The 15,476-nt window shown below is 46.6% G+C and overlaps 1 protein-coding gene across 1 annotated transcript in view; it reads right to left on the bottom strand.

The window, feature by feature from the left end:
- The window catches only part of SLC1A4 (solute carrier family 1 member 4), a 75,549-nt gene that overhangs the window by 19,143 nt on the left and 40,930 nt on the right, over positions 1–15,476 (bottom strand). Inside the window, exons 2-3 of the mRNA XM_088477243.1 lie at positions 15,142–15,184; positions 4,742–4,804 (exon numbers count right to left, since the gene is read on the bottom strand). Coding sequence (XP_088333369.1) covers positions 4,742–4,804; positions 15,142–15,184 — 106 coding nt within the window. The remainder of the gene's footprint in view (positions 1–4,741; positions 4,805–15,141; positions 15,185–15,476) is intronic.

The raw sequence follows: 15,476 nt of genomic DNA, 5'->3' as shown, positions 1-15,476 counted from the left end.
AGTGGTGGGGAGGAGATGATGGTGTAAGTGAGGGAAGGCAAAGCACATGAGGGAAGAGGGCCCTGCTCGTGAGAGCTTACAGTCTAAAGGGAAGGGGCAGACAGACACAGGTGACACAGAGGGGAAAAACAGTGAGAAAGGAGCATGGGTCAGTGGGTTAGGATGAGAGCTGAAAAGCTTTGATACAGAAGTCGGTCTTTTTATCAAAGCTTGATTTTTTGCAGAGAGATGAAGAGTCTGATAGGGAGAGGGAGAGAGTTCCTGAGGAAAGGAGCAACACGGCACAATCTTGGAGGGGAGAGTGGGAGAAAGTAATCAGTTGGGTGGATTGGCGTCAGATGTTACTAAAATGCGATAAAGAAAAATTTAGGAACTGCGCTTTATCTGTTAATGAGTATTTAAATCATCCAATACACATTCAAATTTAAAATATCAAATAACATAATTTATTAAAATCTGAAAATACAATATTGCATATATAAAAATATTGCACAAAAAGGTTATTATTCTGCAAAAGCAGCAGTGGCAAGTGTAACTATTTAATATCCAGATCTCTAAAAGTAAAGAGAACGTAAAAGCACCACTCTTATTCCAGCATATTGTGGGTTAAGTATCCGCTGATAGATCGCGGTAATGTCCGAAATGTTATTGAATAAGGTATATGGTGTCTCACCCTTGTATCTGCACAATGATTCCGGTGTAATCCCTTGGTGGCGCAGTAATTGTAGGACTTGTAAATAGGGCTGCTTGTCTGGATGGCAGTGTCCAATAATGGATCCTCGGTCCGTTGGCTTCCAGCAGCAATCCCGCACTCAAGCTGTGTCCACACGGTGAGACCGGCATCTCTACCATGTGAAAGGCTGCGAGTGCTGGGAAGGCTAGCGGCTTGCAGCTGGCCGGCAATGGGGAGACAGGAGGTTATACCCACAGTCGCGGAAACGAGGAAACAGATTGATGTTGGTGTGTAGCGGTGCTGTAAAAAATTGCTGGATCCCTGCTTGTAATGGTAGTGGCAGGTTTTCCTTCTAACGCGTTTCTTTACCCTTAGGTAATTTCGTCAGAGGATGGCTTATTTTTAAAAAAAAAATAAAAAAGGAAGCCCAGCGCTGATATGTAAATTTAATGATAATAATATCAATTAAACTGTCAAACCCAGCAGCAAAGAGGAATAAATGTGCTTGTGGTTGCACATAAAATAACCTTATAAACAGGTATAACACAAATTTAGAAATAGACCTCTGCGCTTGGTAATATATATATAGAGAGAGGAGCGGCATGGAATGATTCATACACTTCACAAATTGGCTATAAACATTTGTAATAACTAATAAAATAAATTATAATTCATTGACCGGTGAAATAAAATCACAATAACAACCTATAATACATACACAAATATATAGAGAAAGCAACGTTGCAAATTTTATATTAATAAAAACATTTAGCTTAAATAGCAGCACTATGTTTAAATATGATTGGTTCAAGGAGGTGGATCATAAACCATCTAAAAAGATTTTTCAAAGTCCAAAAAATGTAAGAAACAAAAAAAGGGGGGATAGTTTCAAATAATCCACATCTGCAGTAGTTGTGTCTCTAACTGGTTTCGCTCCACACTATGGGGGTTTTGATAAAGCCCCCACGGTGTGGAGCGAAACCGGTTAGAGGACAACATTGGACCCACTTGGGATACTTCTAACACCAAAGGAAGTTGTGTCTCTCCCCCCCGCCACTCCGTCTCAGCTATATAGCCCCACCGTGGATTCTTTGCGGGGTACTCTGCAAGGAATCGGTTACATTCAAGTGCTGGTATGGAGTTCTATGGAGCTTGTTACAATCTTTATTAAGTAAAAGTATGACTGTGAGCTGTAACTTGGATACACTTTGGATATTGCTTATTATCACTACTGCAGATGATTTGAAACTATTCCCCCTTTTTTTTTCTTACATTTTTTGGACTTTGAAAAATCTTTTTGGGGTGCCCTGCGCCCCAGATGTGAACCCCAGAGTGAACTTAATAAGTGGACTGCTATTTAATAACAACCATTAGCGCGGTGTAATTTCCAACTTTCTTTCAGTGAATCAAAGCAATCGGAATTTCTGTAAAGTTAAACTCAATGAATCTGGATGGTGTCTTAACTAACTATGCGGTCTATGGCCCTGATTCAGAGCCGGACGCTCTGACAGATCGCTCGCTCCGAATCAGGGCTGGGTTTTTTTTTTTTTAGAACGGCCTCCTGGCCGCTCGCATAGCTGTAGGTGACCACCCACGGCTACAGCGAGCGGCCATTATGATGGTCGCGATGGTCAAGAACATCGCGACCATCGGGCTTGCAACGAGACCCTTGTGGTAGGGTCTCGTGGCCGCAAGCCCCAGAGAGATTTCAGCTCTAACAGAGCCGGAATCTCTCCACTGACATCACTCGTGATATCAGTGGGGCCGCCCCCAAACGACAGGCGTTCTCATGGGAACGCCTCCGTTTGGGCAGCCACCCCCCCGGTCTGCCCACCAAAGGGGGCGAGCTGTCACTCAACATCAACAGCTTGCCCCCTTTGGTGCGAGACCTGGAGCGACGGAGTGCCCGTCGCTATCCAGGTCTCGCGCATGCGCACGATGGAGCCGGCTCCGTCGTGCGCATGCGCACTGGCCCATCATCGACCCGATTGCGAGCGCACAGCGCTTGCGACTGGGTCTGAATCAGGCCCTATGTACTAAGGGCCTGATTCAGCACGGATTGCAAGTCTGCAACCGCACGCACTCACTCGCTGCGAAAATATGCAAATGAATGCAATCGCAGCACAATACCAAGGCGCCCACCACTGTATAAAGCCGCTTACTTCCCTTTACATACATCCGCAAGTCAGCGAAAACAACGGTAACATCGAGTAACATCAGAGCCATACACACACTTGTTGCGGTTGAGCTGACCCTGACTCACAAACTGCGAAGCTTCCTGTCGCCGTCTAGACCTCTGGCTGCGCATGCCATCACAAAGGCCTAATTATGTACGTCCCTGTAACGGTGTTCCTTCGGCCACCACCCCTCTCCACCCCCAAACGGTGCTTCCTGTCAATCAATACTTTGTGCCGCTGCGTTCGCATACCCGATTGAAGTGTCGCAGTGGCTGGCTTGCGCACTGCGATGCATACGAATGCGTAGAACGCAACCATCAAACGGCTGTGTGCGCGTGCAGCCTTGCGATCCAACATGAATCGGGCCCTAAGCCTTGGAAAGAGATAAAGTGGATGGAGATAAAATACCAACCAATCAGCTCCTAACTGTCACTTTACAGGCTGTGTTTTAAAAATGACATTTAGGACCTGATTGGTTGGTACTTTTTTTCCCATCCACTTTATCTCCATCCAAGGCTTAGTACATAGACCCCTCTATATAATTAATAAAGAATTTGTAGAGTCACCACTGGTACAAATTGTCTTTCTTAGTGATCAGTTTTTGCATCGTGTTTGTACTGTATTAATATATGAAGTATAAAAGTTACAGACTAATCTCTAAGGATATCCAGTAAGAATGGTAATGCTAATTCCCAGCTTCCTGTAACGCACCAGACGCTGGTTCATTAGCCACAGCAGAGAAAGTTTAATGAGGTAATTGTGATGTCTGTCTGCACTCTAAAGTATTAATTAGTATGCAGATACAAGGAACCGGCTGAGATTAAGGGGTGAGTCAAGGGATGCATTATTTTAAATAAACTTTTATAGGAAATGACTTCAAAGCTGAAAAAAATATACATTTATACATTATGTTCTCTAAATTAATGAATATGATTTCTTATAAATAATGGAGGGATTACATGAATGCAATGTTCAATATTAATTATAACCCACTTGTTTTCCAAGAGCAATAATGTATTAGATTATGTCAAGAATCAGTCTGTGCATATCGGGAAAGTGTAATAATTTGATTATCGATGTAGCTCATTGTACTTGCAGGTCATACTACAGTCACCATAGGCCCACTACATACACCAGGCACACAAAGAGCTTCATGTACAGTTAGACAAAAGCCCAATTGCAGATTTGCAGAAATCACAGTTAAAACAAAGCAGACTTTGGAGCTCTATGTACCTTGCACTTGCTGCCGCCTACACCGTGAGAGGTGAAACTGTTGGTTTTGTGAAAGCGCAAATTGTTTATCATCGAGGGAGGCACAGGTAAGGTATAACATGTCTAAACCCCACTTAGGATAACACAGTGAATCCGGGCACCAAAAATGTGCGAATAGCACATTGAAGCAAGTACCCTGTGCATTATGAAGATTTTTTTTGGTTTCCTTCTAGTTTACTATATGAGAAGACAGAATAAACTACTTAGGGCAGAATTTAATAAATAAAGGATTGACAGCTGTATATGGCATTTGAATTGGTCATCAATTTATTGATAACCTGCAATCTAGTTCCATCAACCTTCGGGAATCTAGTTATACTAGCACATAGCGCGACCAAAGCTGAGTCTGCACAGTGTCTTGGTCATTTTGTATTTTGTTAATAACTTCCTGAGAATCCATGAGATATTTTTAGCTTCACCCCTTTTTAGGGGGATAAAATAAAGGATTAGGAAGAGTTTTATCCTACTCAGTCCTTTCACACGTACTTGCCCCATCTTCTAAGCTTGATGCAACATTTAATTGAATTGACTAAACATTTATTTAATGCACTGTAGGTATTATTGCCTTATTTTTATATATAAAACAATTCTATATATTACTAGTCCAGCATTAGCTCACCCGTTCAGTGATGATGGTTCCATTGGTTGTGTTCTTTGTGTAGGTTATATAGTCTGTAACATGCTGGAAAAAAAAAAATTAAAAGATTAGGATAACACCAGATAGTGAGTTAAGCATTACAATAACAGGTAACAGAGGGCCTGATTCAGAGCCGAACGCTCTGACCAGAGCGCTCGCTCTGAATCAGGGCCCTCCTCCATGAAAATGGAGCGGACTCTTGGACGCTTGCATAGCTGTGGGTGACCACCCACAGCTATAGCGAGCGTCCATGATGATGGTCGCGATGGTCAAGACCATCGCGACCATCGGGCTTGCGACAGAGACCCTGCGGTAGGGTCTCGCTGCCGCAAGCCCTGGAGTGATTTTGGCTCTATCAGAGCCCAAATCACTCCCACTGACATCACTAGTGATGTCAGTGGGGCCGGCTTCAGACGGTAGGCGTTCCCATGGGAACGCCTCCGTCTGGCAGCCACGCCCCAGCACGCCCACCAAAGGGGGCGTGCTATCAATCAACATTGACAGCGCGCCCCCTTTGGTGCGAGACCTGGAGCGACGGCTATCCCGTCGCTAGCCGGGTCCCGCGCATGCACACGACGGAGCTCCCTTCATCGTGCGCATGCGCAGTAGCGCACCATCGACCCGCTTGCGAGCGTCCTGCGCTCGCGAGCGGGTCTGAATGACCCCCAGAATCATAACAATAAACTTATTTACTATTACTATAGACTGCAAAATGCAACAATGTGTATGCAGCACAGTTATATTAAAATAACTTTACTTGTCATATAAACTGTGGTGTAACCATTTTTGGGGGGTTGAACTGGTATTCAGGAGAATGCATCCCATTCACTAGGAACTAGGGACTCGTTTATGCGTAGATATTCGCCCATGGAGTTATACACATTTCGCATCTGTGTATTATGTGCGCCTGGTTTGCTACAAGTCAACAGCATAAGTGAGTACTTGCACCTGCCCTATACCAGGTACAAAGAGTACACCTCAAAGAGGTGAATATTCACTTCCATTCAGCTCTGCTAAGGCCTTTTTTGCACCGCTGTACTGCCTCAACTGTAGGAAGAAGTGAGATTATCTCTCTCACTTGAAAACAGGGGCGTATCTACCCCCTGGCTAGGATGCCAATCGCCAGGGGCGCCGCCTGGTGGAAGAATAACTGTGGCTGCACCCCAGAGAGAGGTTTCTCCTGTTGCCACATGGTGCCCGGCCCTGGCATGGGTGTCAGTGCTGGTGATACTGGTGATCACCTCTCCAGCAAAAGTAACAGCCCTGGAAAGAAGGGCGGTCCCCAAACATAACTGACAGCAGCAACAAACTTTGCAGCCATGCACGGACACCCCGGCCAAAGAGAACCTGCTGGAAGAGTGTGTCAGTGAGTGGTCTTAAGGGTCTGGGCGTATTAGTAATCGTAGACTAGGAGTGTGCGGAATATGCCTGTCAGGTGTTCTGCTGAGACAGATCGGGGTCAGCCCTGGCATGGAGCGGACCCAGAAAGAACAGTGACAGGCAGCAGACCAAACACCAAAGTCTCAGTGGCGGATCTAAGCAGGGGCGGGGGGGTACAGCTGGAGGAGGGACTGGATTCTGGTGGCACCCCCTTCACAGCTTCTCCTAGCACTAATCGATGCGGACACTACTGGCTCCTCCTCTTCTAGCTGGTTCATCGGGTCTCAGAGTCTTTTAGCATTGGTACACTTCAATGCGCTATAATGGACACAGGCTTATATACTTATCTGTCTGCACGTTATTTTGTCTCACCTCCTATCTTTCCTCTAAACCCTCTTTGTCCTGTCTCCATCCTTCTCTGTCTCCCCCTTAATCCCACCTATCTCTTTCTCTCTTCCTCATACCCCTCTTTTCTCTCTGCTGCTCACCCCCTCTCTCCTCCTCATTCCCTCATCTTTCTCTCACCTCATCTGCCCCTTCCCTATTTTAATTTATCCAATCCCTATTTAAAATTGGAGGGGGTGCCAGTTCCTTACTTTGCCAGGGGCACACAAACCCCTAGATACACCCCTAGCCGGCCGGGTTTTGAAAATCTGGGGGACAAAACACGTAGGGGTCCCCCGTATTTCCAAAACCAGGAACAGCTCACTGAGCCCAGTGCTGGTTGCGCAGAATACAGGGAACCCCTACGTCTTTTGTCCTCCTATATTTTCACAACCAGAAAAGCCTGGTGCTGTTTGTGTGTTTTTAGGGGGGAACCCACGTCATTTTTTTTATTTTTTTTAACACTTTACAACTTTCATACACACAGAAGCATGCATGGATCTCACTGATCTGTGCATGCATCTGTGTAATTCACACCTGCTCATGTTAAAAATTCAAGCATGAAGCAGGTCTATTATTTTGGGGATTTGAAGTTTGATTTTGTGTTCGATTTGGACATGAGCATGCAAAATCAAACAAGAAATCACTGTTCAAAATAGAACCAAATCGATTTCAATTTAGAAAAGGCTTCCACAATAGAACTTTAGTAAATGTGGGATTTTGACAGGGATTTCTGATTTGATTCGATTTCAGCTGCACTAAATTGAACATAGAATTGAATTGCAAAATCGAACTTTGATAAATATACCCCATAGTATGTAAGTGTCTGTGACATTTGTCTTGAATAAACCAGCTGCATATGCTACTATTGCACATTAAGATATTTGCCGCTTTGTATATTGTCATAATTTCGGGCCACAATTACGCCCATCTCTGCATCAGCACTACATTCAAGATGACAGTAGCAGTGGGGCTTTTGAACCCTTGTATGGCAGTCAATCAAATGATTAAAGCACTGTTAGTATGCATTTAAAATCATGGTGTTATTATACACTAAGCTGGCTACCCGCTACACAATGGTGCGATCCAGTGATGCTATGTAACGATACATCGCGTCGCCATAGGGTCCACAGGGTTGACCTTGGGGTATAGTTGGATCTGGATCCACGGGCACCACGCAGTTAAAGCTTTGCTGCTCCCAGGGTGCACTGGGTCCATCCTCCTAAATACCCCACCCCAGCCACAAGCACCTCAGTTGATAAGTAGCCAACGCCGAAGGAGATACAAAAACAGAGAGAAGGAAGACTGGAACACACAAGATCCATACTCACGGAAAGGGAGACAGAAAAACGGTGACCAGCCACATAGCCCATTTGAAGCCAGGTGCGTCAGGGTGGGCGCCCTGTGGACCCTATTGACCTTGTAGAAACAGAGATAACAAAGGTAAGTTCTTACCATATCTCTTGTTTTCTACTTCAGGTTCCATAGGTGGTCCACACGGTTGACCTTTGGGATGTCCCAAAGCAGTTCAACTAAGGGTGGGGGCGCTCCTGTGCTGAAAGGAGAATCCGGCGCCCAAAGGATGCATCCTGAGAGGCGAACGTGTCAAACTTATAGAATGGTAGAAAAGTCTGTATGGAAGACCAAGTGGCCGCCTTACACAGCTGAACAGCCGAGACGCCACGGCCAGCAGCCCACGAGGGACCCACAGACCAAGTGGAATGAGCCGTAACAGAGGCTGGGACAGGTAACCCGCCTGGGAATAAGCCTCAGAAATAACTAAACGAAGCCAACAGGCTAAAGTTTGCTTGTTGGCAGGCCAACCCCTCTTATGAAAACCAAAGAGGACAAATAAAGAATCAGACCTGTGAATGGAACTAGTGCGATCAATATAAACCTTGACAGCACGGACAACATCTAAGGAAGCCTCACCAGCCGAGAGATCAGGCGACTGAAATGCCGGAACCACAATTTTTTGATTAATGTGGAACTTGGAGACAACCTTAGGAAGAAAACCCGGACAGGTGCGAAGAACTGCCCTGTCCTGGTGAAAAATAAGAAAAGGCGAACGGCAAAAGAGTGTGCCAAGGACACCTTGGAAAAAGGTACGGACATCAGGCAGAGTAGCGATTCTATGCTGGAACCATACAGAAAGTGTGGACACATGAACTTTCAATGAAGCGAGGCGTACACCCAAGTCCAAACCAGACTGAAGAAACGCCAATATCCTAGAAACCCGAAACGCTTGAGGATCGTAGTTCCTGGACTCACACCACTGAAAATAAGTATGCCACACCCTGTGGTATATCCTGGCGGAAGCTGGCTTACGTGCCTGTAGCATTGTGCCGATGACTGAGCTGGAGAAGCCCCAGGCTCTCAAGACTGATGTCTCAACAGCCACGCCGTCAAAGACAGACGACCCAGGTCCGGGTGTAGGCAGGGCACCTGAGACAACAGGTCCCGACGTTGAGGCAGAAGAAACGGTGCGTCGATGGATAGACTCCGAAGACCGTAGTACCAGGGACGTCTGGGCCAAGCTGGTGCCACCAACAGAAGCCTGCTGCCGTCTTGTTTGAATTTCCGAAGGACCCGAGGCAGCAGGGCTATCGGAGGGAAGAGATATGCTAGTTGAAATGTCCATTTCACTGACAGCGCGTCCACTAGGCTTGCACCGGCGTCTCTTGTCCTGGACCCGTACACTGGCAATTTGTAATTGTGACGGGAAGCCATGAGGTCCACCTCTAGCAGTCCCCACTTGTCCACGAGCAGTTGAAAGACCTCTGGATGAAGGGACCATTCCCCGGGAAGCACGTCGTGATGCTGAGGAAGTCCACTTCCCAGTTCATAACTCCTGGAATGAAGACTGCCGAGATGGCCGGAAGGTGGCAGTCCGCCCAGGACAGGATGTTTGACACCTCCGACATCGCTGCTCGACTGCGAGTCCCTCCTTGACGGTTGATGTACGCCACTGTGGTGGCGTTGTTGGATTGAATTTGTACTGCTCTTCCGTGAAGAGCGTGACCGGACAACTGGAAGGCCCTGTACACGGCCCGAAGTTCGAGAATATTGATGGGAAGAGCCGCTTCTTCCGCTGTCCAATGTCCCTTAAGTGAAAGAGGACCTGACACCGCCCCCCAACCCTGAAGACTGGCATCCGTCGTGAGAAGGACCCAGTCCGGAATCCAAAAGGGGCGGCCCTTGGTGAGATGAGTTGTCTGAAGCCACCAGGTCAATGATAGGCGCACCTCCAGAGGCAATACAAGCATTTGCGTCCTGATTCGGTGAGGCAACTCGTTCCACTTGGATAGAATCAGCCCCTGCAGGGGCCTGGAATGGAATTGAGCATACTCCACCATGTCGAATGTCGACACCATGGACCCTAGAACTCTCATTGCCGAGTGCAGTGACACCTGGGAACTCTTTAGACAACTGCTCACTCGCAGTTGTAGAGAGGCAACCTTTTCCGGAGTCAGGAAGATCCGTTGCTGACGGGAGGGCGCCCAAATGAACCATCCTCTGATGGAATGAGAGAGGACTTCTTCCAGTTTACTAGCCACCCGTGTGCTTGGAGACAAGCAATCATCAGGTGCAGATGTTGTTAAAGGACCTCCGGAGAGCCGCCCAGCAATAGGAGGTCGTCTAGATACGGCAGAAACTGTATACCTTGGTTGCGCAGATGTGCCGCCATGACAGCCATCACTTTTGTGAACACCCTCAGGGAGACCAAAGGGTAGAACCTGGAACTGGTAGTAAAGATGTTGTATAGCAAACCTCAGATACTGCTGGTGTGAAGGGGCTATAGGAACATGGAGGTAGGCGTCCTGTATATCCAGGGAGACCATATAATCCCCCGGTTCCATAGCCAGAATGATGGAACGCCAATTTTCCATCCTGAACGTAGGCACTTTGAGGTACTTGTTCAATGATTTCAGGTTGAGAATGGGCCGATGTGACCCATTGGGTTTCGGAACCAGAAATAGAGAAGAGTAGTAACCCATCCTGCGTTGAGATGGTGGAACGGGAACAACTACCCCTGCTTTCAGCAAGGACTCTATGGCTTCCTGGATTAACAACGCCTTGGTCTTGTCTAGGGAAAGGCTTGTGCAGAAGAAATGCTGAGGGGGTGTCAGAGTTCAGCCGGGGATCGGCCGTCCCTTACCGTCCCGCCGGCTTCCTCTGACTTCCCGGGCAGTCGGGCGTCTGGCGCGGCGACGTGGGAGGTGCTGAGCATTCTCCCTGATGCTGGTGTCTCGGGCGGCCTGGTGCGTGGGGATCGGAGTCCCTGTCATGGGTGCCGCCATGACACTTCCTTTTCTGACTGTCCTTCCTTCCCTGACAGTCTGGCCGGTCAGCTGACGCTGTGGACCAATCAGTGGGCTTCCAGGGGTATATATTCGGCTCCTGTGTATCAGGTAGTTGCCTGAACAACCATTGTCGCTGCTAGTGTTACTAGTGGTCTCTCGTTCCAGGTTCCCTTGCTCCCAGTGATCTATTCCTGTGTGCAACTATATCGTTTATCTCACCAGTGCTTTACCACCTCAGCCTGTGTGCAGCTATATTGTCCATTTCACCAGTGCTTTACCACCTCAGCCTGTGTGCAGCTACATCATCAGTGCTTAACCACCTCAGCCTGTGTGCAGCTATATCATCAGTGCTTTACCACCTCAGCCTATGTGCAGCTATATCATTCATCTCACCAGTGCTTTACCACCCCAGCCTGTGTGCAGCTATATCATTCATCTCATCAGTGCGTTACCACCTCGCCTGTGTGCAGTATACCTCCATTCCACCAGTGCGTTACCACCGCTGCATGTGTGCAGTATACTATCCATTTCACCAGTGCTTTACCATCACAGCCTGAGTGTAGTTATATGTACCAAAATCTCCAGCGTTATAATCTCTGGCTGGCTCCAGTACTACTACCCACCTTGTTACTGGACTCTGTGGTCCCTACCTACGTGTTACAGTATTGCACCGTGGTGCACTGTTTCTGACCGGCAACCCGGTAGAGTGTGTACGCAGTGCACACTTCCTTGTACCTCAAGTACAGTGTCCCTACGTGCCCCTTACTGGCACCGACCCTTTGGGCCACGAGTGACCCGCGGCTTACCTTATCCCAGACGCATCCGGCAGCAGTCCAGGGAGCACCCGCCTGTGCTAGTGCAGACTCTGGGGTCTCGCCACGATCCCCAGATCTGTACTGGCGCCGCGGCGCCAGCGGGGTTTGGAGGAGCGGCAGCTTAGACATCCAGTGGACAGTCTGAAGCTGCCACTCAATTTAAAAAAAAATAAAAATAAAATTAAGCTTAGGGGCTGTTCCAATAGGCTCCCTGCGCTAGCGTGACCGGACTCCGGCCGGGCACCAACTAAAACTGAGGTGCCTGTGGTTGGGGCGGGGTATATAGGAGGATGCACCCAGTGCATCCTGGGAGCAGCAAAGCTTTAACTGCGTGGTGCCCGTGGATCCAGATCCAGCTATACCCCAAGGTCAACCCTGTGGACCCCCTATGGAACCTGAAGTAGAAAATTAGATTTGCAGCATTTTAGCCCCACCCCCGCCCTACGGATCCACGTTCCCTGGTAATTATCTCCCCATCCTGGTCACTTCACTAGGAAGTGGGCGGGATGGAGGAGATCTGGCTACTCTTCCTGGGTTACGGGGGACTCATGAGAACCCAACACCTTCAAGGAGAGCAGGCAAGTAAACATCAGATTATGACCTCCCGATCTGGCCATTGCAGGAGTGTTTCAAGACGTTAATTGGCTAATGCCAGATATTGGCTGATTGGTTGCCGGTCCGCGGGCTGTGATTGGCTTGCGGCCGGTGCCATTTGAAATGCCATTGCCGCCTGTGCTGTTTTAAGCAGGCTGCCGATGCATAACTGCACTGCTGCCACCTGGGCCCCTGTTCTCTCTGGACCAGCTGAAGGTAGCCTGGTAAGTACATAGGTCCTAATGTACTGTGCCCCCCCCCCCCGCAAGTCCTGCTAGCCTTCCCTGGCCTGTGGCTCTCCCCTACTCTAGCCAGTCTTCCCTCTCCTGTCCCTCCTCCCTACTTCAGCCTTCCCTGCCCTGTATTCCCCCTTACCCCAGGGGGGCCTGCCTATTTTATCAGTACCAGGCCCCTCAATTTCTGGTGGCAGCCCTGATGCTCGGCATACACACTATACAATAATTATCATCCCAATCAGCCAATTATCTGCTGATCGTCCCGATAATTGTATAGCATGTACCCGTCTTTACTCTCAAAATCCCTACTGTTCCACGCTACAATAAAAATGGTCCTTTAGGATGTTTGTGACCAGGAGTTGCTGGGTAAACAGCACAAGCACTGGCAAATTGTGGCCATTGCTAACGATTATATTGCCCCTATTTGTCTGCACAGAGTTATCAGGCCATTTATCCCATCGCTGAATATCATTCTCATCGTGATGTTACTATTGCTGCTTTTTGATGCATGTTAGAGCGACATAAATAATGGTGGCTGGAATCTTTTTATAGGATTTTCTGTAAAAAAAATATTTTGACAGACCGAGAACCCTGCTATCGGGATGACAGCAATCCTTTCATTAAACTGTCACTAACCTGAGAAGCAGAGTGATTATAGTGTTTATGTTAAAACAAAAATGATCTTTATATTTGCACGACAGTATTGTACCTGGAAATGTCATACTGATTAATGGGCAGAACTGATCATACCGTTCTAACCATTGTTATTAGCCATTGGAGAAAAGTGCTTCTTCCAACAAAATATTATCTTCAAACAATAATTCCATACAATATTATTTGTACTGATATTTTTCTATTGCCTTTATGCTTATTTTTAAGTAATCTAGGAAATGCCTGGTCTCTTACTGTCACAGGTTCTGTTCAGGGATACCTGGTGTAATTTATTTTATTGTTAGCAATCATTTCTCTGATTTGGCACCTGGTATGTTGTTTCACCTCAGCTTGTTACTGAAATTGTTTCTGAACTGTGAATTTGTACTGCTACCTGTAGCCCTATTATCTGTCAACATGATAATGGTTACTTATAGGTCTCTTATGCTGGCCCAGTGCTGGGGGAATCTCGGACTGATTCTGAATCGCACGCGAAAGCGCACACAGCAGTGTGTATTGGTGGCACCCACTGTCTAGTTTGTGTAAATGGCCTACCAACTCATTCCCTTGTGTACATCCGTGCGGCCGAATGATGCCCACTGAACGGACCATTTTTTGTGTGCACTACTAGCCACCACCCAGTCACTGCACAGGAACGCCCATCACTTCTCTGTCACCTTTCTGATACCGTCTGTCCCGATCGCAACAGCACCTTGGTGTGTACACTCTGTGTGACGCAGGCATTGTAGGGGTTTCCAGAGATGACTGCGCAACTACGTCAATATCTGCATTGCATGTGGACTGCATGTAACTCAGAATCAGGCCCTCTGTGTCTTGTTTTCTTGTCTAGATTAAACCCTCCCATATATGTACCTATGATGGGCCAATAAATTGTTTATGAGCAACTTCCATTATGTGTATCACTGTTCTGAGAGGCATGTATGGGATCAGTATTTGGAGGAAACGGTGAGATTTGCAGTGCGTGAGTTGTCTCTCAATTTAGAAACACATGAATATATGACCCAAAGTGAGTCTATTATTATGTATTGTAGGACCACCTGAGCAGTGGCGCCTTGACACAGTGGGTGGCTTATCATGTACAGTATTTGCATTATATTGGTATGTAGTTGGCCTATTGCAGAGTGCTGGGGGAATTTGTATCTTGTATTTTCTTGCCTAGATTAATGCGCCGATAAATTGATTATGAGCAAATTCCATTCTGTATATTACTTATTGGTCTGAAACCTGTTATGTTAGGAAGTGCAGTGGCCTGGTGCATGCGTGGAACTGGAATCTCGGATTGAGCTCTGAGCTCCATTTTTAATGTGAAGCCCTAAAAAGCTTTTACAATATTCAACACATCCAGTGTCTGCAGCAAGGTGCGCTGGATACTGGTTGCCCCCTCCTGGAATCCATTACTGCAGAGCAGCCGGCGATAGGAGATCTGTGGGAGGAGGGTAAACTGGGCATAACCCCTTTGAAATAACTCGATAACAAGAGCCTGTTCATAGGCCTGAAGCTGCTTCTGATTGTATGTATCACCTGTAACAGGAAGTGGGCTTCACATTTACCTATATAATGTCACTTATTATTAACATGAGATTTAATATATTATAAGAACAATGATCTATTTTTTTTTTTGACAAAACAGCTGCAGCGAAAAAGAGTTTAGGTTTTGTGCGAACGGGCAGTTCAAATTGTTATGGAAATGAAAGTGTGTTTGAGGTTTTTTAAAACTGTACTCAACACATACAGTATCTGTAATCTACATCCTAGTGAAGTAACTTCCTGAAGTTTCAATACTCACATCAGATATCTCTGTAGAAACTCAACGTATAAGAGGGGTAGTCAATATCTTTAATTTTACACTATGGAATAAAAGGGCACATGAAACCATGCATGTACACTGACACGAGATGGAGTGACCCGGGTATAGCTATGTTGACCCACACTGCCATAGCTGGGCGTATTTCAGTTGATATAATTACAACTCAGTTTTCTATGTTTGTGTTTCTTACCGAGCGAAAAGCTGCAGCCACAAGGTTTGAAGGCATCAGGTTTCTGTAAATAAAAGCAGGAACATTTTGTTACTACAGGAAAAATAATTTAGCCAAGACAAACATATGTAAATAACTGAACTGAGTGAGGTTTTCAGTTAAGTTTTGAAAAAAATGTTAATTGAGAAATGTACGTAGAATATTCCAGTCTCTCCTCTTATAACAATAACAATAACTGCTATGAAATAGAAGAGGAAACTAGAAGTGTAAACATCTCATACACACGGTGGATACAGGATTTTTATAAGCAGATGCAACGGTGCCTGATGGGGTTTGGCTAGAGAAACGCACGTGTG

The sequence above is a fragment of the Taudactylus pleione genome, unplaced genomic scaffold, assembly GCF_031769625.1.
Source record: "Taudactylus pleione unplaced genomic scaffold, aTauple2 ptg000201l, whole genome shotgun sequence".
Classification (NCBI taxonomy): domain Eukaryota; kingdom Metazoa; phylum Chordata; class Amphibia; order Anura; family Myobatrachidae; genus Taudactylus; species Taudactylus pleione.
This window is presented reverse-complemented; position numbering and strand designations above follow the sequence as displayed.